The sequence below is a fragment of the Anarrhichthys ocellatus genome, unplaced genomic scaffold, assembly GCF_004355925.1.
Source record: "Anarrhichthys ocellatus isolate YVR2014 unplaced genomic scaffold, GSC_Weel_1.0 scaffold2, whole genome shotgun sequence".
Lineage (NCBI taxonomy): Eukaryota > Metazoa > Chordata > Actinopteri > Perciformes > Anarhichadidae > Anarrhichthys > Anarrhichthys ocellatus.
In genome coordinates, this window is record NW_022280032.1 from 8,888,714 (window position 1) to 8,915,618 (window position 26,905).

At 40.2% G+C, this 26,905-nt stretch overlaps 1 protein-coding gene across 6 annotated transcripts; it reads left to right on the forward strand.

Annotated features, from left to right (window-relative positions):
* Positions 1-5,814: 5,814 nt before the first annotated feature.
* Positions 5,815-26,644, forward strand: myrf (myelin regulatory factor). Of its 6 annotated transcripts, none has more exons than XM_031861683.1 (27): positions 5,815-6,436; positions 15,188-15,278; positions 15,409-15,699; positions 16,242-16,303; positions 17,039-17,261; positions 17,363-17,463; positions 17,625-17,739; positions 18,612-18,807; positions 18,903-18,979; positions 19,072-19,182; positions 19,276-19,381; positions 20,261-20,461; positions 20,737-20,845; positions 21,292-21,401; positions 21,481-21,641; positions 21,768-21,840; positions 21,930-22,012; positions 22,117-22,185; positions 22,292-22,375; positions 22,601-22,668; positions 22,783-22,857; positions 22,935-23,162; positions 23,340-23,433; positions 23,589-23,651; positions 24,010-24,115; positions 24,292-24,366; positions 24,484-26,644. In XM_031861683.1, exons 1-27 carry the CDS (start codon positions 6,391-6,393, stop codon positions 24,562-24,564), a joined length of 3,099 nt encoding a protein of 1,032 aa, XP_031717543.1. In that variant the 5' UTR covers positions 5,815-6,390; the 3' UTR covers positions 24,565-26,644. The 6 variants fall into 6 exon arrangements, with proteins under 6 accessions (XP_031717543.1, XP_031717571.1, XP_031717560.1 ...); XM_031861711.1 differs by having other exon boundaries at positions 17,363-17,442; XM_031861700.1 differs by having other exon boundaries at positions 17,366-17,463; positions 19,276-19,366.
* The last annotated feature ends 261 nt before the right edge of the window (positions 26,645-26,905 follow it).

Genomic DNA, 26,905 nt, shown 5'->3' on the forward strand with positions numbered 1-26,905 from the left:
TCTGCAGGTAACTCAATCTGAAAGGGGAGGAGCTCCACGGACACTTTGTGGGGGGGGCGGTGTGGGCTTTTCTCACTCACTTCGCAGTAAGTCGGAATGCTTTGGTTTGGATGCATGCTGGTGATCCAAATCACTCATAGGTTTTATTATCCGGCATTACATAAAGCAACAACAACCCACACTGTGCAGCTTCATTTGAAAACATAGTGATTTATTCATTTATTGATGTATTCTTATTGCCATGTGGTGTGCTTTGATAATATGCTGTAAATCTTGGGAGTTAAGCGGTGGTTTCAAACCTTTATGGTTTGTGACCCCGTAAAATAAAGCCATATTAACTTGTGGCCCCAGATCACATACGAATGGGAATAAGAGAGAGGACTTTAACCAAAACGTTTTTTTCCTCCTGAGACAGTGTGATTTGAAGGATTTAAGATTTGTTTTTAAATATATATTGCAAGAAAAAAAAATCTAAAATTACAGCAGAATGAGGAAAATAGTCTTTTGTGTAACAGAAAATATATATATATATTTTTTTAAATTTTTAATCATCTTGTGAACCTCGGATTTATCTTGGGACCCTTTGACAGATCACGACCCTAAGGGAACCACCGCTGTAAAGCACCATTACCCTAAGAAGACCTTAAATGACCTTAGGTGACATTTATGGTTGTAAAAAATGCTGTTTATGATTTACAAATGCAATTACAAATGTATAGCCCTCGATACATTTTATACGCAAGCTATTGAGTTGTGGGATCATTTTATTTGAGCAGGTTTCCGTTTGAGCAGCAAAGCAGTAGCTGGTCTAAAACAGTTGGATTCAACAGGTGAAAGAAGAGCAACACTGTGGAACACTGCCCAGGTTTCAATGTCACTGGCTGCTGGTAAGAATGACCAGTCTTTGTCCAGCTGTAGTGAGCTGTCCCTACAAAGAAAATCATTAAGATAATGCTGTTGCCCTCTTCTGGGTATATTACTGTATGTGAACAACCACCTGAATGATTGTGCTTGCACACAAATTGGTTTGACTTACATTCAGAGACATGCACAAGTGTGTGCTCGGCTGTTGCTCAAGCGCAGGCACTCTGAAATGTGATTTGTTTTGAATGTGGTTACTTTGGAAACCTCGCCATTCTGTGTGATCATTAACTTGAGCTGTAAGTGCTGAGAAATCGGCTGTTTGACGAATGTGGGGTTGGAAATGACCAATAGAGATCTTTACCTGAAGGAATAAAGTGCAGGGGATCAGTGCTGATCTGACATCAGATATTTATAGGCTGCAATGAAAAGATTAAGCCAAACTACAACATTCATTCTAAACCAATCTGGGTCAGGTACTCTGAAAGCAACTTTATAGATGAATAGGAATATTGTAAGGTCATTTGCATGTATAGCCAACTCCAGTTAACCTAAGTTGTTGACTCATTCAATTCCTAAAAATGGAAGACATGGAATAAGAAAATGTTCCTTTTCTTAGTAATAAAATCAGTGTTGCCACGAACACTTCAAATCTTAATCAAAACAATTCTGCCCTCTACTGGAGCCAAGATGAACATATATGAAGCGTATTAATGTGGTATGTTTAGTATAAATAGCACAAAGCATAACGCTGGAGAGAAGGCTTCTTCAATCGTCACTGAAACACACAAAAAAGAGCAAAAACAGATCTGTTATTCAACTACACCTGAACAACTTAAAGCACATGAATGACAGAGAAGTGTGTGAAACAATGTTCAGTTGTTCAAAATCAATCTTGCAAATGACTGCAGGTGTAGTTTAGCTCTTCATTCACATTGCTTTATGAATGCATGTCGGCCATCGGCCACCTGAATAAACAATATCCATCTTTTCAGAAAGGGAAATTGGATTATTGTCCTTGGATCTATCTTGGGAGTAAAAATTGAGGCTGTGACCACGTCGTAGAAGGTATAAAGTATCACTTAAATGAATGACACACATATCAATTATTCAAACAAGTCCTAAAGGGAACCAGGGCTTCATTCGTGGACAAAAGCGTGAACAAAAGAAAAGCTGAGTGCGTTCAGGTATATCAAAACATACGTCTGAGATGCTAATTACAAAGACATATGTTGCCAATCAAAATAAATGGAGACTATATTGTAGGCCACTCTCTTCATACGATAATGAAGCATGTTGTCTATGTATGACACCAGATATTGTAACATGTCCATCATTTATGCTGACATGCAACTGTCAAAAAAAAGCCGGTTGTGTTCTGAAATGTCACATAATCTGATGAGGCCATCCATCATGGCTGGTGAGGTTTAATATAAACTGTCTGTGATACAAACGAACGAGAGGAGAACTGACCTGGCCAAAGCGTTGAGAGCCGGGAATACAGCTAAACCACAGAGAATAAATGATGACATCGATGAGGAGCCAAGTCAGAATGAGGTTATAACGAACAAGGCCCTGAATCGCCCTCCGGTCCCTCACACCTGCAGACAGGGTCCAAGACGGTGGAAGAGGGATGTCAGTTACTGTTGAATGTATTGTTTTCACCGAAAGTGTGCTTTACAAACTGGAGGCAGGCAGTTTGAAAGAAATGACAAATGATGCGGTTACTTGTATTATGGGAAATGTTGGATCCAGTGTTTCAGGAGCTTGACCCATGCTCGGGATATGTCATACGCATATCACAGGTTTTTAGATTAATAGACGTTATTTGTCAACATACAGGCAGCTCTTGCTCACCACTTGTTTTAACACTTGACAAAATCACACATGCAGAGACTCAGTGGAGTCAAATTACAGTGAAAAATCGTCTATATCTTTAGTCAACACTGTGTTATTGCTGCAAGGTGATGATTTTAAGAGTGGATGGTTTGGTATCTCTTCCATGTGTCTTGCATTTATACACCATGTTGTTATAAAATGTAATTCCTAAGACAAACCAGACAAAATCACGTCAGAGTTATTTTGACTGCATTAGAAAGGTTGCTCTTAAATTAAGACTCAGTCAGGACACATTTGAAAGCTGCTGGGAAGTCTGACTTGAGTATATGTCGCTCCATTTCAGGAACCTTGAAAACTATAATATGCTCTTGGGAATGGATGGTAAGCAATAATATATGATAATGCAATCAAGTATACATGTGTTGTATGCAGAAATATGTGGCTCTGTTCTCTCACCACGGCAATAATCCAGAATAACCTTGAGGTTCAGCAGAATGATCAAACAGAGATATATCCGGAAAGCACCAAGCAGCTGGGTAGAGTTCAGGTGTTGTCGGTTATCATCAGTCAGTGACAGAGAGAGGATGTCCTTTTTAGACGCTGCGTTACTCAGTTGAATGACATGAAAAGGATACTACTGTGATTGCTCTTCCTAGAGAGGGAGAGAGAGACAGAGAGAGAGAGGGAGAGAGAGGGAGAGAGAGAGAGAGAGAGAGAGAGACAGACAGAGAGACAGAAACGCAATTTAAAAAGTTATCTCAATTTCTTCACAGCTTTGAATTAACACAATGTACCAAAGTAAGAGCATTGACACCAGTTATCTTTAAAGTGGATGTAAATAATATGAATTGCATATTTAGCGGTCTGATGTAACGCTAGCTTGTTAGCTTAAATGCGTGTCTACAGTAACTATGGCAACGCGTCCACCTACCTTCTCCGGGCATCGCCATTTTGATTTTTCCTCAGCTCGTTCACTTTCTACTAAAACGATGAAACGTCTCGGCCTACTGGCTGGAAGATGAACTACAACAGCTTGGTCAAATAACAGGATAAATGTGTGGTTAAAATACTCGCTAACGCAAAGACAGACTGAAGTGTATAAAGTCCTGATAATCTGTCAACTGGGCAAGCACGTGCACCACGACTTTCTTTTAACGTTGGCAATTAACTTCATCTCATTTCTGATTGGCTGGCAGGCTGCTCAGGATGTCTAGTCAGTGTAACCTTTTAATCACTGCAAGGTATTAATAACTGCAGGTAACTATAGTTTACACACCTCTTAGTTCAATCTAACTGTTAAAAACCCACTCTTATCCACCTCCAGCAGCAGCAGGCAGCTGTTTTCAGTAAATAATAATAATAAAGCTACGATGCACTACATGCTCACTATCAAATGGCAGATAAAGTTAGCAACTAAGCTAGCTTAGCTGGTGAGCATAGTGAAGCATGTAGCTAGAAGCTAAAGAGGCTGAACGTTTTCTCAGCAGTTGGTGGAGACCAGAGCAAAAAGGAGAGTCAATATTTATTTTGACAGGTGAATGAAAATGATTGCTAATGTTGCTCCATGTCTGCTAACATATTTATGATAACAAAATTATCAATATGTTGATGTATACCTACATTTATTCTCCCCATGCCAAACCACAACCTTCAACAAACCCCCAAACTTAATCCTAACATGTAACATTTAACCTTGACCTGCTTTTTGTCCGAAATAGGTGAGTCCCATTAATGTGCCTTTGTTCACTGGCTTTATATCCACACAACATGCAAGAGTAGTAGGCTACAAGTGGACACACTCACACACATCCACACACACATTCAGTTCGCTATATGAGATAAGAAATATAGAATGACAAAATGAACTGCTTTAGTATAGCCAGCTGTTTCATTGTCCCCTGCAGCCTCTATCTGTTTCTCTTTCTTGCTTGTCCTCTGAAACAATCTGCATAGTGTGGCTAAAAGAACGGAGGCGTTGTCTGGGCTGAATAGAGGAAAAGCAGAGGGGTGGAGGGGCTGTAGAGGGAGATGCTCCAGCTGTGGGGGAACAAGACAACACAGCAGCATCTCACATGTGGGCAAAGGGGGGGGGGGGGGCGTCAAGGCTGCGTGGGCTGCACACAGTGGCATTGTTATAAGGGGGGGATGCAGCTGATAAGGTTGAGAGAAATGGATCATTCCCTCAAGTCCTCCCCTTGGGAAGCCTGGACACAGAACACCCCTGTTACTGTATGTTTGCTTAAGATGGAATTTATAAAGGCTGCATGGAAGTCTTTAAATCACTAAAACACTTTAGATCAAATGTTTTTGCGCTGCTAGATCAGGGAGAGAGACAAATATTTATTTTCTAGGACCATGAATCAGGTATAGGGGTAAAACTGAATTTGACAGCCCATTAGATCAAGTGTGTTGGAAGCTTTTCTTTCAAAGTGTCCTCAGGCCTGACCTAACTGCATGCTGTTTGTATTATGCTAAAGTCTTTTCATAAAGTTAACACAAAGTCACATTCATTTCATTTTTATAATATTGCAAATTTGCGTCAGAAGGCTTTAAAATCCATAGCCTCTATTAGAATATAATTAAAAACAACTCAATATACAAAAACTTAAGAGGAAATAGGGAGAAACTTCAGGAGGAGCAACAGAGGAGAGATAAAGCTCAATTTCACAATTTCAAAAAAAAAAGAAACATTTAGAGTGTCCCTGCTTTTAGGAAAAATATGTTTATTTCAAATATCAAGCCATATGTCTCATGCAATATAGGTTTAGGTCTGCAACTAACAATCCATTTAAATATGGATAAGATTATCGATTGCTAAATATTAAAAAAGCCCATCACAGACCAAATTTCAAATTTAATTTAGCCTGTATGAAAAAGAAAAGCAACAAACTCTAATTCTTGAACCAGCAAACTTCAGCCATTTGTCTGATTATCATAATCGTTGAACACTCAGTTTTCTTTTTCATAGAGGTCTTTACATGAGTTAAAAAACAATGTTCCATGAACTAAAGATACAGAACTATAAACCAAATGTGGAGTATGACAGACACACGCGTCCTTATACGTTAACTCTTTGTTTTTGTACGTTGATATTTGCAGCAGCTTCACATCATTCACCTGCCCCGCTGCTCTCCTCCGATGTGAGCTGCACACATCCTGTCTGAGAGAGAGAGGCGAAGGAGGAAGAGAAGCAACAGAAGGGACTTCTGGTCAAGTTAAGACAGCTTTTACGTTTCACATTTTCTTTTTTTTTTTTTGGAAATACTTGTATTTTTCTGTCGATTTTTCTTCAGACTTGTGTTTTTTTTTGCCAGTTTATTATGAAGCTTGTTGTAGCTGAAATGAAGGTGCGCCTGAAGGCGATTATTTCAACGTTGTTCTTATATGGATTTTTGTTGGCACCTTAATTAACAAACACCTACGACTATAGTTTTAAAGTTATAGCCCTGTGTTGTAGCGTCACTGGAGGCGTTTGGCTGAGAGACGTCAACCCAGTGCCAAGTTGCTGAACAGGGGAAAGACGTTCTCCGCATGAAGCGTTGGATTTATGTGAACTAAAACAAGAAGTCGTCACTAAGAATATAATCTGGATTCCGTGATGTGTGTTTGAAAGTTTCCCCGATCCGAATTGATTTGGTTCGGACAAGGGGAGACTTTAATGGATGGATTTTTTATGTGGGACCTGCTAGGATGGACGTGGTAGATGAAACAGAAGCGTTACAGAGATTTTTTGAAGGTAGGAATGTCTTATTTTTGTATTATATTCATTAACACAGTTCAGTATTAAATCAATGTACAGACAATTGATAGTAAAACGGAAAAAGAGGGTTTTTTGTTGTACTTTTACAACCACTTTGACTTCTTAATAATTTGTTTTAGTAATTGAAAAAACAAAATGTGTTTAAGTATCAGCTCTTATCAAATGCAGTTAATTAATGTATCGTATGTATAGTTTAACTTCAGTGCTTCTCTGATGCACTACACGTGGCAGGTGGTTAACGTCACAAAAATAATTGCGATAATATTTGCAAGTGATCTTATGATGTGTGGCTTTTAGGTGAACGTTTCCTAAACATTGTGCACTGCACTCTGTTTTTCACTGAAACTTTTCTTCTTGGCTGTCCATCTTAAAAACAAAAAACAAAAATGAAAGAAGGCAGGAGGTTTAACGGGTGAGGGGAGCAAAAGTGCTGCTGATGGGTAACAGATCAAGTTAAACGGGGAATCCTAAGACAAAACGAGGTGGAGGAGGGTGGGGTTGAGGGTTGGAAGGGTGGAGGAATTCAAGTCAAGATAAATGGTGTGTTTTGCAAGGGTGCTGTGGCACAATGTGTGCGTTAGAGACAGACATGAGCAATGGGATTTCAACCAGTGATGTAGTGTTGCTCATCGTAAGGCAAACAACCTTAAATAGTTCAGAAAAGCACAAATGTATGTTTATCCCCATAATATCAACTTGATTATTATATACTATGACTTGGGATTATTAAAATTGTAGTTCAACGTATACTAAAAGAGTTTGTTGGGTTCTTCTGTGCTACATCGCTAATTTACCAACCTTTTGTTTTACTACATCATAGTTGTGTGACTTGAAGATCTTCACTGAATTGCATTGAAGTAATTTGAGAATATTCATGACATTGTGAACCCTATTCGGTCCTATTCGGTCTAAGTTTCATCGATCTCGGGCAAGACAATTACATTTTGTCACATTTGTTTGAAGAGTTTTTTTCACTCTGCTCTGTGATTTACAGCTTGCCACAGAATTCACTTCTTACTAATGTGTTTTTCTCAAAGAAACTTAATGTCAAATGTTCCAGAAGTCAAGTGCACATAAAACACATACTGTGGTTTATGTATAATAAGTTATCCGTGGAGAGACTTAACACTTGATTATAGTATACACAAAGTGTTGACTTGAATATACACAGCCCACTATGACTGTCAGATGTTCCTTGCCACTCTGACAGGAATTTAGTGTGTTTACATTCTTGCTTTGGGAGTAAGAGCGATGTTCTTACTTTGGCTTTATTTCAGCCACTTTTGCTTGGACTAAAATGTCAACTTGTCCATGAGAAGTATACAGTAGGTGCCGCCTTAGATGCTTAGTTTCCAATTTAACTTGCTCTTTCTCTTAACTAACCGTAGTGATATCAAACTCTATATCTCTCTCAGATCTTGGACTCAGGCCTTTTGGGTAAAAGTCCTTGAATTTTAATTTGTGACAAAAAGTAAGCCTTCAGTTTTATATATTAGATAATTAGTGTCCGTCTTCATCTTGCCCTTTATCTTTATGACACACACTCACTCAGAAGCACACACGCACAGCACTATAATGGATTTTGGCACTGCTAAACTGTGTTTTTATAGGATTAGTGAAATATGTATACATTCACACTAATGCACAGTGTACATTCCTGGCATAGCCCTGGTGGCTGTTAAAACACAATGAGGTGAGACTGGTGTTTCTCCTCAAGTATTTGGCCTTCCCCAGGCGCTCGCTCTCTCTGATTCCATTAGAGTGACAGTGAGCAGACAGGGTGAGGAGGTGAGATAATGCAGACTCAGGGTGGAGAGAGACTGACCTGTTGAGAGAAACCCAGTTAAACCACAAACCTCCCCCAAATCTTGACCTTCTCCTCTCTGACTCACTTAGACAACAAACAGTCGCTCACACACGCACAGAGTTTGCACATAAAATAATGACATTCATTGCTGTTGTGTTGTGTTGATTTCAAGTAATGCCCCATCCTAAAAGACTTGAATAAACGGTGACCCACACTGCCTGTGCTGCATTTTCAGCATGTCCTGAAGACAAAACGCATTGGAATTGAATCGTTCATGTACCGTGTTCTCAAGATTACGTATGCACACAAATAGTTTTTGCCCATGCAAGTAATGTGGATCCAGCAGACATAAGACTGCACAAAGATACCAGTACATCCTCACAATTTAGAAGCTGCAACCAATGTAGTTTGGCAGTTTTGCTACAAAAAATGACTCTTAACCATTGTCCAAGTAGCTGCTGTTTAATTTCCTGTCGACTGATCAGTTATTTGTTTTTAGGTGTAGTCAGAATGCGAACATACTCAACATACTCACAAGTACTGGAGAAAGAATTGACCTGATGGTGGCGCTAGAGGATCACTTAAGCTGTTTGGATTCATCCTCAGGAGAGCATGAATGTTTTTTTTATGACAATCCATCCAGTAGCCTCCAAGATATTTATCTCATAGTGGCACTAGATGGAAACGTCAGGGAATCATTAAAGTCATTAGGATTCATCCTCTGGGGAACATGAATGTTTGTGCCAAATTTCACGGCAATCCATCCAATAGTTGTCAACATATTCCAAGGGGGAAAAAAGGGGGCCAGAGTAGATTTGCAGCCTGTAGTGCAAATAGTTTGAGCATTTTGACTCTACTGTGTCTTCATTAGATTCACACTCGACGAAGACAAAAAGCAAACACATATATAGTCAACCTAGAACATGTGTACAATTTTCATAGGATAATTGGTTAAAGAGGATTTCAAACCTATTGGATAATGGACCCAAGGGTGGGCAGCGAACCGTGTTTCAACTAGTTGTCTGGACCGACAGTGGTGAACATTGCCATCCACAGAATCACGCTGCTAATGTGAAGGAAAACCCTTCAACATGAAATGAACTTAGTAGATAGATACTGTTATTAAACTGGATGCGCCAGAAATCAAACTGTGAGCATGTCCACCTTGTAACCGTTTGAGTCAAAAGGTGATTTAATGACGTTCTTACTCCATTTTGTCCTTAAAAGATGAACAACTCATCACACGTGTTACTATATCATCCTGCTGCACTCCCACAGAAGTTGTGAATCATGGATGGGATGGCTGTCGTCCATCTTGGAAAACCTGTGTGAAACGGAGCGAAGTTTGGACGGTTCCTCTGATTTACAGGTTTAGCAGTGAACTGCAGCTCGGGGAATGTATTGTTTTTGAGCAGTCAGGCTTACGGTGCTTACGAATAGGTTTTATTATTCATTGTTGTGCCTCTCTCCCGTCAGTCCTGACTGCCAACTGAGTAATCCTCAGCCGGTGCATGTTGTTTGTGGTTGACCTGGACAAGAGATTAATTCACTTTTTGTGTTTATGTGTGTGTGTGTGTGTGTGTGTGTGTGTGTGTGTGTGTGTGTGTGTTTGTAATAACGTCAAGAGAGGCTGTTATGGGGAAAAAAACATGCAAGGGAATGTTTGTTTGCATCCTGAATTCTTTATATTATTAGTCATTGTCACAGACATATGTAACTCAAACACAGCCATGATGACTGCAGGTGTTTATCAGAGTTGCTCTGTCTGAAAAGCCACAGTTTTTATTCATCTTCATGAGATTATTCATTGGACTGCCTCAATTAATTCCGAGCATTATCAGTTTGAGGTTATTTGCCAATTTTTCCTCATCTTCTGCTTCTTCGTGTCGCTCTACATCTTCTTATTCTACATTTTGCCTCTTCTTCCTTTATTCCCTCCTCTTCTTTTTCCTCCTTGATGTCTTCATCTGCTTACATCGTCTCTCTCTCCCGCCATGCTCTGTAAGTCTGTTGAGTGCTGGCCCTCAAACTGGACCTCACATTAGCAGCGTTTCTTTTTTTCTTTTTTTTTTTTACAGCCTGTCTTCGTGTCCCGGTCTCAGCCTTGTCACTCCTGTAATCTCCTGAGCCAGGTCCACCGGTGCACCCAGTGCTTGTGTGCGACAAGGGCTGTGTGTGGTAGCCTGGTACAGCCTTTTCTCATGACTGGGGAATAATCCTCATTATAACACTCTACGAGCCTTTCTCACACATCGCACACATATGCTTTTACACATAGGCATGCACGCGCGCACACACACACACACACACACACACACACACACACACACACACATTTGTTACCCTGATCTGTGGCTCTCAGGTCTAGTGAAGAAAGTCTTTCAGCTCGAGTAGGGAAACATGTGAAAAATTAGAGAGGAATTGTTCTTCTCATCTTCTGTTTCAGGTGCTTTCATCTCAAGGACATCAACATGCTTTGGCTACGCGCAGGTACTCTGCCGCTCTGTCCGCTCTGCTTCTCTTTAGCTGTGATTTATTTCCTGCCCGATGAGGGGCTTTCTATTTGTATTCACTTCTTGAATAATGTCATAGTGATGCTCTTTACTCTTTTACCAGTAACTCTGTCTTGTAAACAAATTGAGAAGGTCTGTAACTCTCAGGCTAAAAGTCAGAGCTCTCTAACACTTTCTGGTGTAGATTTGACACATTTCCTTTCCTTTCATTTACTATTTGTGTCTGTATGTGTGTTGAATTGTACTTTGTAGGCACAATCCCTGCATTGTGTGCATCTTGTAGAACAACTGAGAGATTGTTTGCTCGTTTACATTGATTATATTGACATCACTAAGATCCGTCAGGTTACTTTTAGTTGATTTTTGTGATAATTATCTCCAAAAGTCCATTGATATACAGGAAATACCTGTTAATTTACTTCAACTAAAACTCAAAAACTTGAGTGATTTTACAAACATCCATTTTAATGTGGTTGCAAAACTTTTTTAAATTATTAGTTTAGTATGTAAATTGATTAATTCTCTTAAAAAGTGTATTCACTGGCTGTATCTGTGTTGTGGGTGTGCAGCCAAGTTCATTCAGTTCTAAATGTTTGATAATCAGATGGACTTTGTTCCTCCTCTGAAGGTGTTTAATTATTAACACACATATGTGAGTGCTTACAAATCTCATTTGGAGGCAAAACATCAGTCTAAAATCTAGTTTTGTTCAATTTTTATGTTCCCTTAAATCTGTTTTCTTACCTGTCTGTGGCCTTAATAATAGTTTACACAACTCTACAGGAGGATAATTACATTGTACACTACTTTTAAAAAAAGAACTATGTAAGGAAAATGAAATGCTGTGCATCTGATTGACGATATAAGTCAAATCCTCACTCACACACTTGGTCCTCTGTGTGTTCATTTTAGATTATTACTCTGCTGACAACCCAGGCATTGAAATGGTGGCATAACACACTCTCACACACACACAAACAAACACACTTATGCTATCAGGCATACATACACACACACACACTCCCCTCTCAGCCCCTAATCTCTCAAAAGGCCAGTCTGTATCGAAGTTGGACTGACAATCATTTCACTGTTCCTTGTTGAACACAGCTGGACAGAGAAAAACAAAGAGGGCGGGGCAATTTACACATCCAGATCACAGTGATTTAAACTTAACTGATTCAGTGATTTGGAGGTCACAATTACTTAATTTATGTTTCTATTATTCTTTACCGACACAGAATAGAATAGCATTAATGACAGCGTGACCCATAACTTTCCTGTAATCATAACAAATGTGACATGTCACACTGTAAAGACAGAAATCCACTTGTGTCAAAAGTGGTGAAAGTAGGGATGCACTGATCCGACTTCCGTCCCGATACCGATACCTGGCAGCTTTGGGTATCGCCTGATACCGAGTACCGATCCGATAGCAATGTTTAATTGAAGAATGCCTCACTGAATGGAAGTGACTGGGATCAGGCTTGACTTAAACATTGCTTTCCTCTGTAACAATGTAAACATATAATTGAGTAAATTAGATCAGCCCCATTTTCACCAATCCAGCTGTTTGAGTCAGTATGGGCCCGATGTCCGCATCGCATTGGTGCATCCCTCGGCGAAAGTTTCTTCAAGAAGCAACAAACGTACTGAATCTGTTCTCAGTGAACATGAACATCAGCTGCAAAGTTCTGAAAGACTTAGAACAAATGTTATTGTAATGCTTTGGCTTTGTAGGTTTGGTAGGCCATGTATTTTTATGTTTTTTTGTTTTTTGTAACACATCTGTCCAGCGCACATGTGATTTTAACTCACCATTGAAATCCTACTTCCACAGTGTAGTCTGATATTCATTCACCCTATGAACTGTACACGTGTTCATTTTATCCTTTCAATGTTACCTTTGCCTCCACACAGGGATCAACTTAACTAACTGTGCTTTTTTCAGCTCACTATTTTTCAGTAATATAACTAATATAAATAATAGCAGCAGCAGGCCCTATACTATAGGTTAAGTGCATCTAATTAAATCATCATTATTATCAATATTTCTTGATTTAACAATGTATCAAATGGCAATGTTAAAACAATGTGACAATGGTTTTGTCAAAAGTGTCACTCGAATCTGCAGGTCCTCTCGGCTTGACAGAGCTTTATAGCGAGTTTCCGCTTATTGTTTATCTGTGCTGCAAATAGAGTTGGTAGAGACCAAAATCAGAGCTAAAATGAAGTGGCTTTTGACCCTACATTCATCAGGTAGACAGAAACGCAACTCCAAATGAATGATGATATTCCTCCCTAACTTCTAAATGTGCAAATAAGAAACCGTTACAACTCAAAAGGGGTCATATGTCCGTTCTGTGTTCACAATTTGTTTCCGCTGCCCCCAAGTGGCCAAAAAACAATCTGTTATTGCAGATTTAAGTAATTCAAATGTTTAAATGTCTGTTATTTCCAGCTGTATACTCAAGTCAATGTATGTGATTTGACCAAAATCACAAATTACCCTAAAAGGGCTCAGCCTGATAGTACATCTGTATTTGGAGCTGTTGACAGAATGTATTTCCAAGTATAGCTATGTCTTACTTTGCCAGATTAAAAGATATTGAAAATACATAAATGGGTCTTGGGAGAGAACTTGATATTCGATCAAGGTCTTGAACTTCTGCCATTCTTGACTTGAACTCAACTGCGCTCGGTCTTGGACTTGTCTTGGACACTTGATTGCAGCCCTGGAGGTTTTTCCCTCTATCATTCAATCCTTGAACATCAAACTTCTCTCCGTCTTGCCCCCGCTCTCCTCAACCTCCATACCCTCCCCTCTCAGTCCATCTCTCTATTTTTCGTTATCAGGCCTGCCAGCTTAAATTTACTGCCTATTTGGGTGGGGTGCACATCTGGATCTTATTTAAGGGGAACCATCCTGCTTTTCTCCCCTTGCACTGGCACGTATTAAGAGACATTAACCATCTGCTTCTTTACAGAGAAGAAAGCCAGTCAGTGCAAACATGATAGTTTTCTCTAAAAACATGGCAATGTGGGGATCTACAATGTTAAACAATACAAGTTGGGGTGTTCTTGGTTTGGTTTGTGGATTTAATGATTGAAAGTTGTCAAATGATGATGTTTATGCCATCAACTCTGTGCGGATGGGACAAAGGACATATTAGTGCAGAGATGATATGGTCCATTTAATCATTTGTGTTAAACAGTAATGGGTGGAGAGGGTTAGGAGAGGAACTGTGACAATTCAGTTGCGTTTTTGATGAAGAGTGAAGCATTAGTGGCATACAAAAAAGAGGGAAAAGGAGAATTTTTTCCATTGCTAACACAAAAATTCCTTGCATTCTCAACTGAGTAGCTGCTTAATCTATCAGAGAAAGTGTGTGTGTGTGTGTGTGTGTGTGTGTGTGTGTGAGAGAGAGAAAGGAATAGAGAAAGACTGGGGTTGCCTGCCCACCCACTATATAACTATATACCAGATCCTTACCCTCTGCGTCACCCCCTCCATCCTACTACCCCCTCTCCTCCCTCACTCAATCTGTTTCAGCATCTGCAGTCTGGGACAACTAGTGACAGCTTTAAAGAAAATGCATCTTTCTCTCATGTAACATTTACGTTGAATGGAAGCAACAGGGAAAGTCTGTTTATATAAAGTGATTTACTCTTTTCTAAATATATGCATAAGCAAGTCCTTGTTCTGCATGTTGGTGTTTTAAAGATTAAGTGGGGTCATGTGTTTGGGATTTGTGAGGCTTTGGCTATCAAAGGGTGAAAATGACCCTGGGGTGAAGTAAGAGGGAATTAGGGAACAATTATGAAATAACTAATATATATGCTATATCATTATTATAAAACTATTTTAAATTACGCCACACATGAGAAAGTCTCTAAGTATTAGTTCGTCTTCATGATGTCAATTGTAGTGAACAAAGAAAATTGAGATAAAAGTTTAGTACCTGTTAGTAATTTATGATTATTGTTAATTATGTTAACTGTGGTTCTTTTTTATGGGGAAAGGCAGCTGAGGTACAAAATAGTGACTTTGAACCAGAGCCATTCCAGTCTATATGTGTCAGATATTAGAGACACTGAATCACCAGTATGTGATCTGTAATGTTTACTACTAACACATATTTAGATTGTTGGTCACTCCTGTATCCTTAATCTTAACTTCTCAGAAATCAAATACAGCTCTTTTTTTTTTTTTACATCATCTTAATTATGTGTATGCAGAAAAAGCTATAAATGATAAACAAACCGAGTTAATAATCAGTTATTTGATAGATAGATTGTCTTACAAGCTAGTGTTGAAATCTAGAGCTATTGTTGCTGAGAGATTCCCATTGCTAATTCCCAGATGCTCTCCATCTCCCGTCTGTGTTCCCGACCCTCCCTTCACCACAGGTCATGATATTATCAGTTCTCTGGAGCCAGCCAACATTGACACCAGTATCCTGGAAGAGTACATCAGCAAGGAGGACGATAGCACTGACATGTCAGTAGGGACTCCAAACCAACCCAGCAACGTCAAAACAACATGCACCAACCGAATCAGATCATGTTGTTACAAAGGAATTTGTTTTTTCAGATAAGGCTAATCCCTTTTTTCTTCTTCTTTCTCCCAGCTGTTTCTCAGAGGTCCACAGCACCCCAGGACCAAATTACTCATCTCCCCAGCCAGGAGTGTCCTCCTCTGGGGGGTTGGTGTGTGGTGTGAGCCCTCCTATTCCACTGCGCCAAGGAGCCCCTCCGCCTGGGCCTCCTAACTGTCAGAACGCCTACCCAACAGGTCCATCCCTGGGCCTCCGACACAACTACCTCTGCCTGGGACAGCAGCAGCAGCAGCAACACCAACACCAGCCGCAGCAACAGCAGGCACACGTCAAGCCTGAGCACAGGGGCCACTACGCTCCAGGGTAAGCACAATACCACAGAGTTAGATGGATAGAGGTACAAAAAGGATAAAGCATAGAATGAGCTGGTACAATAGGTATGTTCAAGAGATGGTCAAGATTCTCCCACAACTCTCCTTTTAAACATGAAATCAGGCAGACGTTGCAGCAAATGAGACTGTATTTTTTTAAAGCATGCAATGAAACCATACACACCCTACTACAGGCCCATTATTTAATCAATACTAGATTTAGCTTCATTTGTACAAGTAAAACACTAGCTGGTCAAGAGGGGGAGGGAGGCTGATAACAGTCAGAGAGCAAGAGTCAAATTACATCCTGCAAAAAAATCCTGACGCGCACAATCTTGTGTAAAGAACGTGTACACTCTGATCCCAAAGGAGAGTTTCTCCATTTAATATAATGGCAGTTTAGAAAATAAGAAGGAAATACGAGGGAGGTCGTCCCAACTTCAAGCATGGTATTTTTGAAAGGATTTTTACGATTTGAATGTCAAACGTTACTGTTTTTGTGAATATACCATCTGCTGCCTTGTGTTTTTTTAGGACACTACCTGAGTCCCCTCCAGACTCCAGCTCAGAGCCGTACTCTCCTCAGCAGGTGAATGGTAAGTGGCACATTTTTTTCTCCTGAACCTCTTTATTTTCTCAAAAATGTGTGGAAGGAATTTGACAAACAGCACACACAAAAGAGAACATATAACAGACAGAAATGGTGCTTTCATCTGTAGACTGCATTCAGACACAGAGTTAGAGGAAGCCCCTGATTCATTCAAGGTGTATGTGGGTTACATGTGTGGTCAAATCAATATCTGTTACTCATCACTTTGTATTTGAACAGAGCGCAAAGACAAGAACAAGTTCATGTGTAAACCAATCAATATATTAAATGCATGTATCTGTCATTTATAATCAACAGTTTTCATCATTTGTCTGGAAAATCGATTTGATCAACTACATAAAATGTCTGAACTCAGCTTTATAATCTTTGATTTCAAGTGTTTCGACAAAGAATGAACCAGCATATGTTTGGCTTGTTTCAACATATAAGTTGAACATCAAAGGTACTCAAAGTCATGTACTTCTTGCCCCTCACACGTGTGTTGTTCTCGCCCATTAGTAAGAAGGTGTGGAAGAGTGTTATCTGATGGGCATCCCTCCAGTTCTCCAGTTTGAAACAATGGAAAACATTTCGCTAAGTTTAGAGGGAAGTAGAATAAACTGCAGTCTGAAATGCAGACAGAAAGATCAATATTGAGGAGAAAAAAAGCTGCAGCATGTGTGTGATCAAGTGTATTTAGAAATATCATGTAGATATGCTCCTTCCTCGTTGTGTCTTTTAGATCCTCACATGATCAGGACCATGACACCAGAGAACATGTGTCACATGACTCCAACGCCACCCCTTCCACCACACGGGCACTATCCCAGCATGCATCGGGACATGTACCTGAAGCCTGAGCCCATGATATCACAGTATTCCATTGGTGCAGCTACAAGCGGAAGTGGAGACATGCAGCAGACTCAGATGCTCCATCAGCTACTGCAGCATCCTCAGGGGCAGGAGTGAGTTATACTGGAGGGAGTTGTTCTGTCCAGCACAAGCAATGATGGGAAGGAGCACAAATATGTGCAACTTCTGACGGTGTTTCCATTTCCTCACACAGCAGCATCCCCGCTCACCAGGCTAAGAAGAGGAAGCACTCTGACTCGCCCAACAGCACCCTCAATTGCCAAATCCTCACAGGTATCATCAAACAAGAACCAGGTAGGCAGGCATCTTTCTTCTCTTCCTGACCTTCTCTACCTGATGCTCACCTGCTCTTACTAACCCTTTAACTTTTGCACAGATAAACACTTTTACAGTACAGTTGCAGACATTCTTAGCATTCCACTGACTCGTTTTAATTGCTGATCTGTTTGTCACAGGTTTAATGCAGGATGCAGACAACTCCTACCTGGACCCAAACTATCAGTGCATCAAGTGGCAGCCCCACCAGCAGAACAAGTGGACAACGCTGTATGACGTTAACTGCAAAGAGCTGTGGGTGGAATTTATTCTGGCGTATCTGTACGTCATGAGGTCTTTATTTTGGGAGAAGAAAGAGCTGAAAGCACTCTGCAGTGAGCCAAAAATGAAAGAAGTTATAATTGGTCAAATAATAATTCAACAAAGTATACAGCGGGAGTGGCAAAGGAATAGCAGGGTTGCAAAGGTCTACGAATTCCTCAGAGGTGAGCTGTGCGGGGGAGTGAACGAGTGCAGGGTTTCGGCTTAGAAAGACAACGTTAGGAGGGGGTGAAGGGAGAAATTAGTGTACACCTACTTGTGCTTTTGCAATGCCAAAATAAAAAAAAAGTATAGGGAGGAAGGTTAAAATCAACTCACAAAAGCTTTCAGATATGATATCAAAACCAGCTGGTTGTCCATCACAACTTTCATCACACTACACCTACGTAAGGCACAGCAGGTTTTCATTGGTTTTCCATTAGATTTATTAAGCCTTTCGGACAATCTCAGTCCTCAGTGTTATAAAGTAATGGCAAAACAAATAGCAAAATTGAGATGCAGGGGTCTCTAACAAAGAGGAAACATTTAAAAGTGACTTTTTTTAGAATTACAAGAAAATAGTTGGGGTGTCAGTCAACATCTCCATCTAAGCTCCTCACATATATTAAGTATTGTCCTTCTATTTACTAAATTACATGCATTAAATATGCTCCGTCCACTTGTGTATTTCTCTGAGGGCTTGGACCTAAAATCATATGGAAGCCCCCTGTGATATAGTCAAGAGTCTCCCCCTGGTGATGGTTTAGAACTCTGCAGTATGCAGCAGTTTTTCCACTTTTCTAACAACAAATGCAAGCTTCTTATTCACATTATTCATGTGTCACAATCTCTTTCCTTGTCTTTAGTCCAATGCCAACCTACCGTGTTGATGCTGACAAGGGCTTCAACTTCTCCTTGGCTGATGATGCTTTTGTTTGCCAGAAGAAGAATCATTTCCAGGTCACAGTATATGTAGGCATGCTGGGAGATCCCAAGTACATCAAGACAAGTGACGGCCTGCAGCCCATCGACTGCTTCTATCTCAAACTCAACGGAGTAAAGGTGCGCAGAGGCAAAATAGTGAACATGACGTCATCTTGACAGATAATTAGCTCTACGGTATTTAGTTTATATTTTATGTCTCTCTTGATTGCCAGGTGGAGGCAGTGAATCAGTCTATCAGTGTGGAGCAGTCACAGTCTGACCGCAGCAAGAGACCCTTTAAGCCAGTGCTGTGAGTCTGAACACTTTAAAGGACAGGTTCCCGAATCAGTATAGAGCTGCAGAAGGAGGATTTTTTCATAATCTATTTTTTTTTTCTCCCAGGATCACCCTGCCCTCAGAGCAGGTCACAAAGGTCACAGTGGGGCGGCTCCACTTCAGCGAGACCACAGCAAATAACATGAGAAAGAAGGGCAAACCAAACCCTGACCAGAGGTGAAAGACGTGCCATCACATGTAAACATGATCATATTGATCCTGTCAAAGCTCCAGGACTCACATCTACTCCTGATGTTTTTGTCCTTACAGGTATTTCATGTTGGTGGTAGCGCTGCAAGTTCAGTCCCACAGTCAGAGCTACACTGTGGCTGCTCAAGCGTCTGAGAGGATCATCGTCAGGGTAACGTCTGGCCATGTCTGTCTACCTCCTACAACAATCATATCCCTTGTGAATGTATCTCAGCATCTTCTCCATTGCCTGTCTTTCCTCCTTTTATCTCCGTAGTTGTAATTCCCAGCACACCAACTGTATGCTCCAATATACACAGTAAGCTGTGTTGTGAAAACCGTGTATCTGCCAAACTTCAACCTTCAACCTTTTGTGAGCAGAAAAACAAACCTTGTTTAAGATAATTTTCATAACCCATGAATCAACATCTGACCTAACAGTTGATCAAAAGAAAGAAAGATGGAGATAAATGGTTTTCACTGGACAGCAATGGCATTGTTCTTACCCCAGATGTGTAAAACATGGAATTACAGTGTAAAGTTAAGTGCCTAAACTAAAGAAGTATTAGAGCTACACAATTATTTACTTTAAGCCACATGGCTGACATGAGACCACAATTTGGTGAATAATTTTGATTATTCAGTGAATATAAACACTGACTAAGCTTTAAGATGTAATGTAAGGTCAAGCCTTTAGATTTTAGGCTTGTGTTTAAGGAATTTACACAAGACATATTTTGGGAAATATCCCTATTTGCTTTCTTGCCTTATGTCCTTCTCTGTCCAACAAAACAAAATCAACAAATTCTGCTTACCAGCACCTCTAATGCTCACTTGTCTTACGGGGGCGTGATGTGTTAGACCAATTCTTAAGTGGGAGCAGTGCAGAGCACCTCCTGGAGTCTCTACTGCTTGTCTGGAAGAGTATTATTCAAATTCTCCAGAATGTCGAACTATTCCAAATAATGATAATATTTCTATACTATAATTATTTGGATCTTTTCTTGGCATATATTTTAGAAAGTCTTTTAGTCTGTGCACCGTCTTCTTTGTCTCTCTATTACAGGCATCCAACCCAGGCCAGTTTGAAAATGACAGCGAGGTGCTGTGGCAGCGTGGCCAGCTGTCAGACTCAGTCTACCACCACGGGAGAGTCGGCATCAACACCGACCGGCCGGACGAAGCCCTTGTTATTCATGGCAACCTGAAGGTCATGGGCTCAGTGGTACACCCGTCTGACATCAGGGCCAAAGAAAATGTCCAGGAGGTCAGGATGACACTCTGTGTGTATGTATATGAGTGTGTGTTGGGCATTTAGTGCTGTGCGTGTGTTTCCAAACTGTCAGTGTGCCATTGTGTGCCTCGTGTGCTTGTCATCATGTATCATCATCCAAATTCCAATTCTCAGCACAGCTGACTGTGCAGTTTAACTCTAGGTTTTGTCTTTTCATTGTACTTGATCCAAGCATTTTCATCTGCAACATGAACATTTTGTTGTCATACCATCTGCATGGACATCATTGTCATTCTGTCTGTGTGTAGGTCAACACTACCGACAATTTGAAACGGATTTCTCAGATGAGGCTGGTCCATTATCAATTCAAGCCTGAGTTTGCTGCCTCCGTGGGCATAGAGAACACTGCAGATACTGGTAACAACTTCATAAATAACACAATTAAATGTTTGCCTCCATCATCTCCATTTCTTTGTACACTGTACATCATGTTATCGTCGTAATGTCACATGTTACATCTCAAAGATCTCTTTGGTGGCACCTATTACGAGAAGCAGTAATTGCAGATTTGTTTCTGGATTTCATTTCCCAAAGACTGTCACTTGTGTCGCCACAGACATACAGTTCGTAATACTGCAGGGCTTTCATCCATGGGCCATAGGCTCAGTTGTGTTACCTCATTCGGCATAAGATAGTGACTTAACAGACATTCATTTAAATGAAAATCTTCGAGATGATTACTTTAATATTTGATCTGTCTTTTGCTCCATGTGCAATGTTATGCCAGCGTGTCCTCTTATCTGTGCATCCGTCATGCTTTCGCTGCTTGTATTCACTTCAGCATCTGTTGTATCCTCCTGCAGGAGTGATCGCTCAAGACGTTCAGCAAATCTTGCCTGAAGCAGTGAGGGAGGGGGGAGATGTGGTGTTCGCCAATGGAGAAACTATCCCCAAGCTGTTAGTGGTCAACAAGGTAATGACAACACATCAACAAACAGCGCACACAGACATCACTTCCATACACACTCACAGCTCTCCCTCTTATTTCAAAGGACCGTATCTTCATGGAGAACGTGGGAGCGGTGAAGGAGCTATGTAAGCTGACAGACAACTTGGAGACTCGTATAGACGAACTGGAGCGCTGGAGCCGCAAACTGGCCAAGCTGCGTCGTCTCGACAGCATGAAGAGCACTGTGAGTGGAGGCACTGTCAGGTGAGAGCAATGCGCAGAAGTCGCCTGAAATTTGGGCTTCAAGGCAGGTGTTACACATTGACAGAGATAATCTTGTATGATTGGAAAATAATTCATAGATTCCTTTTGTTTTTGTTGTCCATGTAGCCAATCAGGGAGTTATTTCAGCAGAACAGGAAGTGGCCCACTCAGGAAGAAGACAGTCAAACCTGGAAGCAAGGTCTGTGATGATAATGATGTATTTTACCAGTGTTATAAGTGAACAGTAGGATTTACAACTTTAATGTAATCTGTGTTTCTTTATTGCAGAATTCGGCTCCAGATCAAGGCTGCATCAGCCAGAGGTTCATGCAGGGAACCATCCTGGCACTGGTCATTGTCATGGCCTTCAGGTTAGACTGAATAAAATGTGTTTGGGGAGGGAGTGGTGGGTAAACGAAAAATTCTGCTTCCTCTGCGTGCAGCAGTGCCATGATCTTTATTTCTCTCTCAACAGTGTCATTTCCATGTCCGTCCTTTATGTGTTGACTCTTCACCATAGAGGGGACGTCACAGAGAAAGATGGGTATGTGCCTTTAAGGGAGAAAGACACTTAAGCTTTAAAGTGAAGAAATCAATGTTCCTCTTCTCCCTTAACTTCTTTCTATATAATCTGTTCCTGCTTTCTGTAGCTATGTTCCTTCCTGTGTTCTCTACATCTCTTGGATGCCCATCTTCACTGCCTCTGTATCTTTCTGTCCACCTGTCTGCCCATGGTACGTGTTCAACACCTGCCTTTCTTGCTACTTCCTTGTTTCATTTTCTGATCTACTCTTTCTGTCTTATCTACGATTGCTTAGTTGGGTGTTTCTTTTTTATTGTCTGAAAGGAGATCGTGAGTCACGTATCTAAACACTATAAAATCAACTCGGTTTTACATGTATCATTATTCTACCTAACGCATGCTCTTGACCTCCTGTACTGCCATCTGCTTGGTGCAGGTCCAGAGCTGCACTGGGATCCTCACGCAAAGGTTCCTATACTCCATTGTCCAGCACCCCTTCACCAGGTCAGTGGAGTTTTGAAAAGCACAGTAATAACCAAGCTCCCTCAGGGCATATACAATGTAAGCATATTTTACATAGATCTGATCCTTCTATTTCATTTCTCACGAATCCTGCAGCTTGCTGTTCAACTACAGCCATAAACAACCAATCAGCTACAGTTGTGACATTGAGTAACAACCAATCCACACCAGGTAAGTAAATAGACATGAGATGTTTCACTGTAGTGTACGTTTGTCTTCAAAGCAGGTTAATTGTCTTCCTTCTCTAGATTCAGGCATCTCAGTTCCCACACCAGGACCCATTAATAAGAAGGCCAAGTCCAGACCAATGGACAAAGACAACCGTAGAAACCGTCTGAGTCACACCTCAGCACCTTTGTACTTTGCCAAGTCCAAAAGACCAGCAACCACAGACCTGGGCGAAATGGGAGCTACCAACCGCCTGACTCCAGGTCAGCCGCCTGTGCCACGCAGACAGCGCAGCCTACACACAAAGGGTAAATCCACAAACACGGCCCAGACACGGCACTTTCTTCACCCATATAATATGCAGTATGCAAACACAGTAAAGCCATGTGTTTGACAACAGCAAACAAAGCTTATCTACATACTGTACAACAGAATGCTACAGTATGGGTTCGGCGCTCACAGTGCAGCTTTTCTTCCTTTTGCAGGAGGAAGGTCAGCTCCCTCTCTGACTAGTCTACATATCGTGGAGACAAACCAAGAGATCTCAGCACAAAATTGCTCCACACCTGAAAGCTGCAGGTATATAATTAAAAGTTGCACTAGTCTTGAGTTGACATTATGGGTGACAAATTAAAAATGCAGTCTTTCTTTCTCTTGTCACTTCTCTGTATGTTTGCCTTTTACACAATTACACTTTGAATGCTTAATGCTGATTCTATTTATGTCGACTCTAGCTATACAGTGTCACTCCATGGAAACAGAAATTCCTCCAAATCACATATAACTTTGCACATGATGTGAGTATACAAACACCACACTATCTACATGCATTGCTTTACTTTACGGCTCTGTAAATCCCTAATAATGTCCAAAGAGGTTCCCTTTAAAAAGCCATATCATTTGGCATTAAGTATCTGTAAAATAGAGACAGGCTTTAATTGGTACACTTCCAATTAATTAATTTGAATTAATTTCTGAACTAGCTTGACCGAGACTCAGCTGAACATGCAAAAATGTGCATTTGACTTTTCCCTAAAATAAGTTCCAAATTATATTAAAATAATATTAGTAAATTGTCAGTAAATACCAGATCCAAAATACAAAAAACAACCTTTCAACTGTAGCCCCCAGATAAAGCATAATTAATTATTGCAGGTCCACGAACAGCGTGTGGGTACGACAATGTGGAGCCACCAAGGGACGTTTATGCACCAACCACACAGAGACAGAGCTCTATGGTGGACAGAGTTCATCAACAAAGGTACATAATGTTGATCGTGATTCATCATATAAACAAAACAGATTTCCTTTTTTGTGGTCATTTTGTACCACTTGTATGTGAAAGTAGAATTATCATTCATCAAAACCTATTTTCCCAAGAGTGACTTTCTGCAAATGACTTAAGGACTCATTACATTCTTTATACATTTCTCTTAGGGGACTCATCACCTGTGGTCGGTGCCCTTGTTGTCCTTCCAGGACGTCACCTATCTCTTCCGTGTCTCTCTGTCTGTGAGTAAACTTGGCCGCCAAAGTATGACAAGCTTTCTGAGGCTGTAGACGCTGCGTGGTTCCTCTGTTGTCAATTGCTGCCAATGACTTTTATCTCCTCTTGCTTTCCGTTGACAGAGTGAAGTGAGCTGTGCCACTGAAGGAGAAACCTCATCATACTCTGACTACCATTTTCTCATTCAAAGCAGCTGTGTGTGAGAAGGAAGACGATGTGTCCCAGGGCCATTACAATACACCACATTTTCAGTTTGTGGTTCCATTTGTACGCTGTTGTGATGGGATATGGTTTTGTTTCATTATTGTACATTATTTTTTAAAGATATTGATACAGAACAAGCTATACCACATTCCCTACTGCAATCCCCTCCATATGTCTATGCATCTCTTTTTGCTGTGGTCACTGGATTTCTTTTTCTGTCACTGAAAATGTTTTCGATCACTGTAATTGACGACTATGTTGTGTCGCTGTTAATTGAGTCCATGAGTTTTAAACTCATTTAATTGATGATCACCAAGTCTATACTCAATACAAGCCATACTAACTTTTTAACAGAATTCAAGTTTCTAAATGAAGCCCAGGCTAAGATACTTTAGTTGACTCTCACACATTTTTGTCGCTTTTTTCAATTCAGTGAATCTGTATGTACACTGAAACCAGTGTCAACAGAAAACAAAAACACGTTTTATACACTGGAGAGAATATCATCGACTTCTGCTGAAGGCTTCAGTGAATGGTTGCAACTTGCACTGAATATATACCTCAGTAGTGCACACTAGCAAATCCTGGGTCTCTACAGTGGAGCATTGTGTTTGAGGCTGCTGCAGTCGACTAGACTGTCTGCTGTCTCCTCATGCAACATCTGACTAAACACTGCACAGAGAAGGAAATGCTGTGCAGTGTTTCTTTCTCAATTGTGACATTGAATTAAACATCGAACTGTTACATTAAATGTGTATGCATGTGCATACTATCACACAGAAAGCCTTATTATCATTCCTAAAATGAAGTCATAGTAATTTCAGCAGATTCACTGGAAGATAAGACTGGATAAGTAAACAAATCACTGGAAATGAAAACGTAGAAACACTGACAGCTCTTAGCATCTGATAGTGGAAATGCAACAAGTTCAACACTGACAATATTTCAAGAAACACTGGAATAGCTTACACTGTATTTTGCTAACTGGACAGAATGCTGGCAAAGCAATAAATGGCATAAATCATTTCAGGTGCATGCCCAATCATTTCTTCAAAATGATACATCTCCGCTCTGAGGCAACTCAAATGCTGCTTCAGCTATGGAAATTATATTTTAATGGCATCAAGCTGAGAGGGAGTTGCATTTCTGTATGCACACTGCAGAGGTAGAATTGGATATTATACACTGGACTGTTTTGTGTATTTCTCTGGATGTTTTGAATACTTTTCCTGTGCCTATACAATTAAGAATATGCAGTGATAACACCGTGAGTATAACTGATTTGTATGATGTTTCCTTTTTTACTATATTTTCTTGTTTTAAAGTCATTCTCCACTTACTCTCACCACCATGCTCCTGTTACTTTTGTTAAAACTTGTTTTCAAATCCACATTTCATATGTGTCTGTATTCAGAAAGAAAAAAACATAATAGTGTATCTCAAATGTAAAATCAATATTAAATAGGAAACAGCCATCAGACAAAAGTTTATGGAATTTATCATAATATTAAGAAACTGTACAATGCTTTCAGTATAATTATGATGACTTCAGTGGGTATAGTGTGATATTTTAGCTTATTTATAACGCACCAGCTAGCATAATGAAACCACTGTAGCACTTTTTGCACTGTATATATGAACTGCTTTTGCTCTATCCAGTGCACCAGACTGTTTTCAATACTCTGGTAGAACTGCATTATATGTAACTGTATAGCTTCATTTTGTTACTACCAATGCTCCTTTTTATCTGATGTGTTTTATCATATTGTTTTTATAGTTGATATTTTTGTGGGTTGTTGTATTATTAATAATATATTAACGTTTAGCTAATGGAGCCCAGAAATGATTGACAAGCAAGTAAACACACACACACACACACACCAATACATTTCTAATTTTAGCACTATTCGTCATGAAAATATGCCATAACACTAAAACTTGAGTACTTTAATATCACTACTTTTATCTTTTTAGCCCAATTTATCATTACATTTTCAAAGCTTCATGTCAAAGTATAAAAAAAATACCCTGTAATACCATGTAAATGCATGTAGTAAATAAATTTGTGATTGAATTTTCTGTTGTGTTTGCCAAACTCCTTCATGAGCTGAAACCAGATTGCTCATTCTGTCCATTAGATGGCAGCCGAAGATGTATTAACAGTCGATGAGCTGTCAGACATTTAGGATTATTCCGACAGATTGAAAACGATTATAGGACGGTTATTGTCTGGTTCATCCGTGGTGATGAATAACTAGAGTCTATAGTTTGTTAACGTTGAGAGCATGACTCATGTGTTATCAGACTCAGTAATAAGTAGCGTGTCTTTGTTACGATTGG

Coding starts and splice junctions, on each gene's coding strand:
- myrf (XM_031861683.1), top strand. CDS start 6,391: ATGGACGTGGTAGATGAAACAGAAGCGTTACAGAGATTTTTTGAAG. Junction 15,279..15,408: donor GAGGACGATAGCACTGACAT/GTCAGTAGGGAC, acceptor TCTTTCTCCCAG/CTGTTTCTCAGAGGTCCACA. Junction 22,376..22,600: donor TGTCCACCTGTCTGCCCATG/GTACGTGTTCAA, acceptor TGCTTGGTGCAG/GTCCAGAGCTGCACTGGGAT.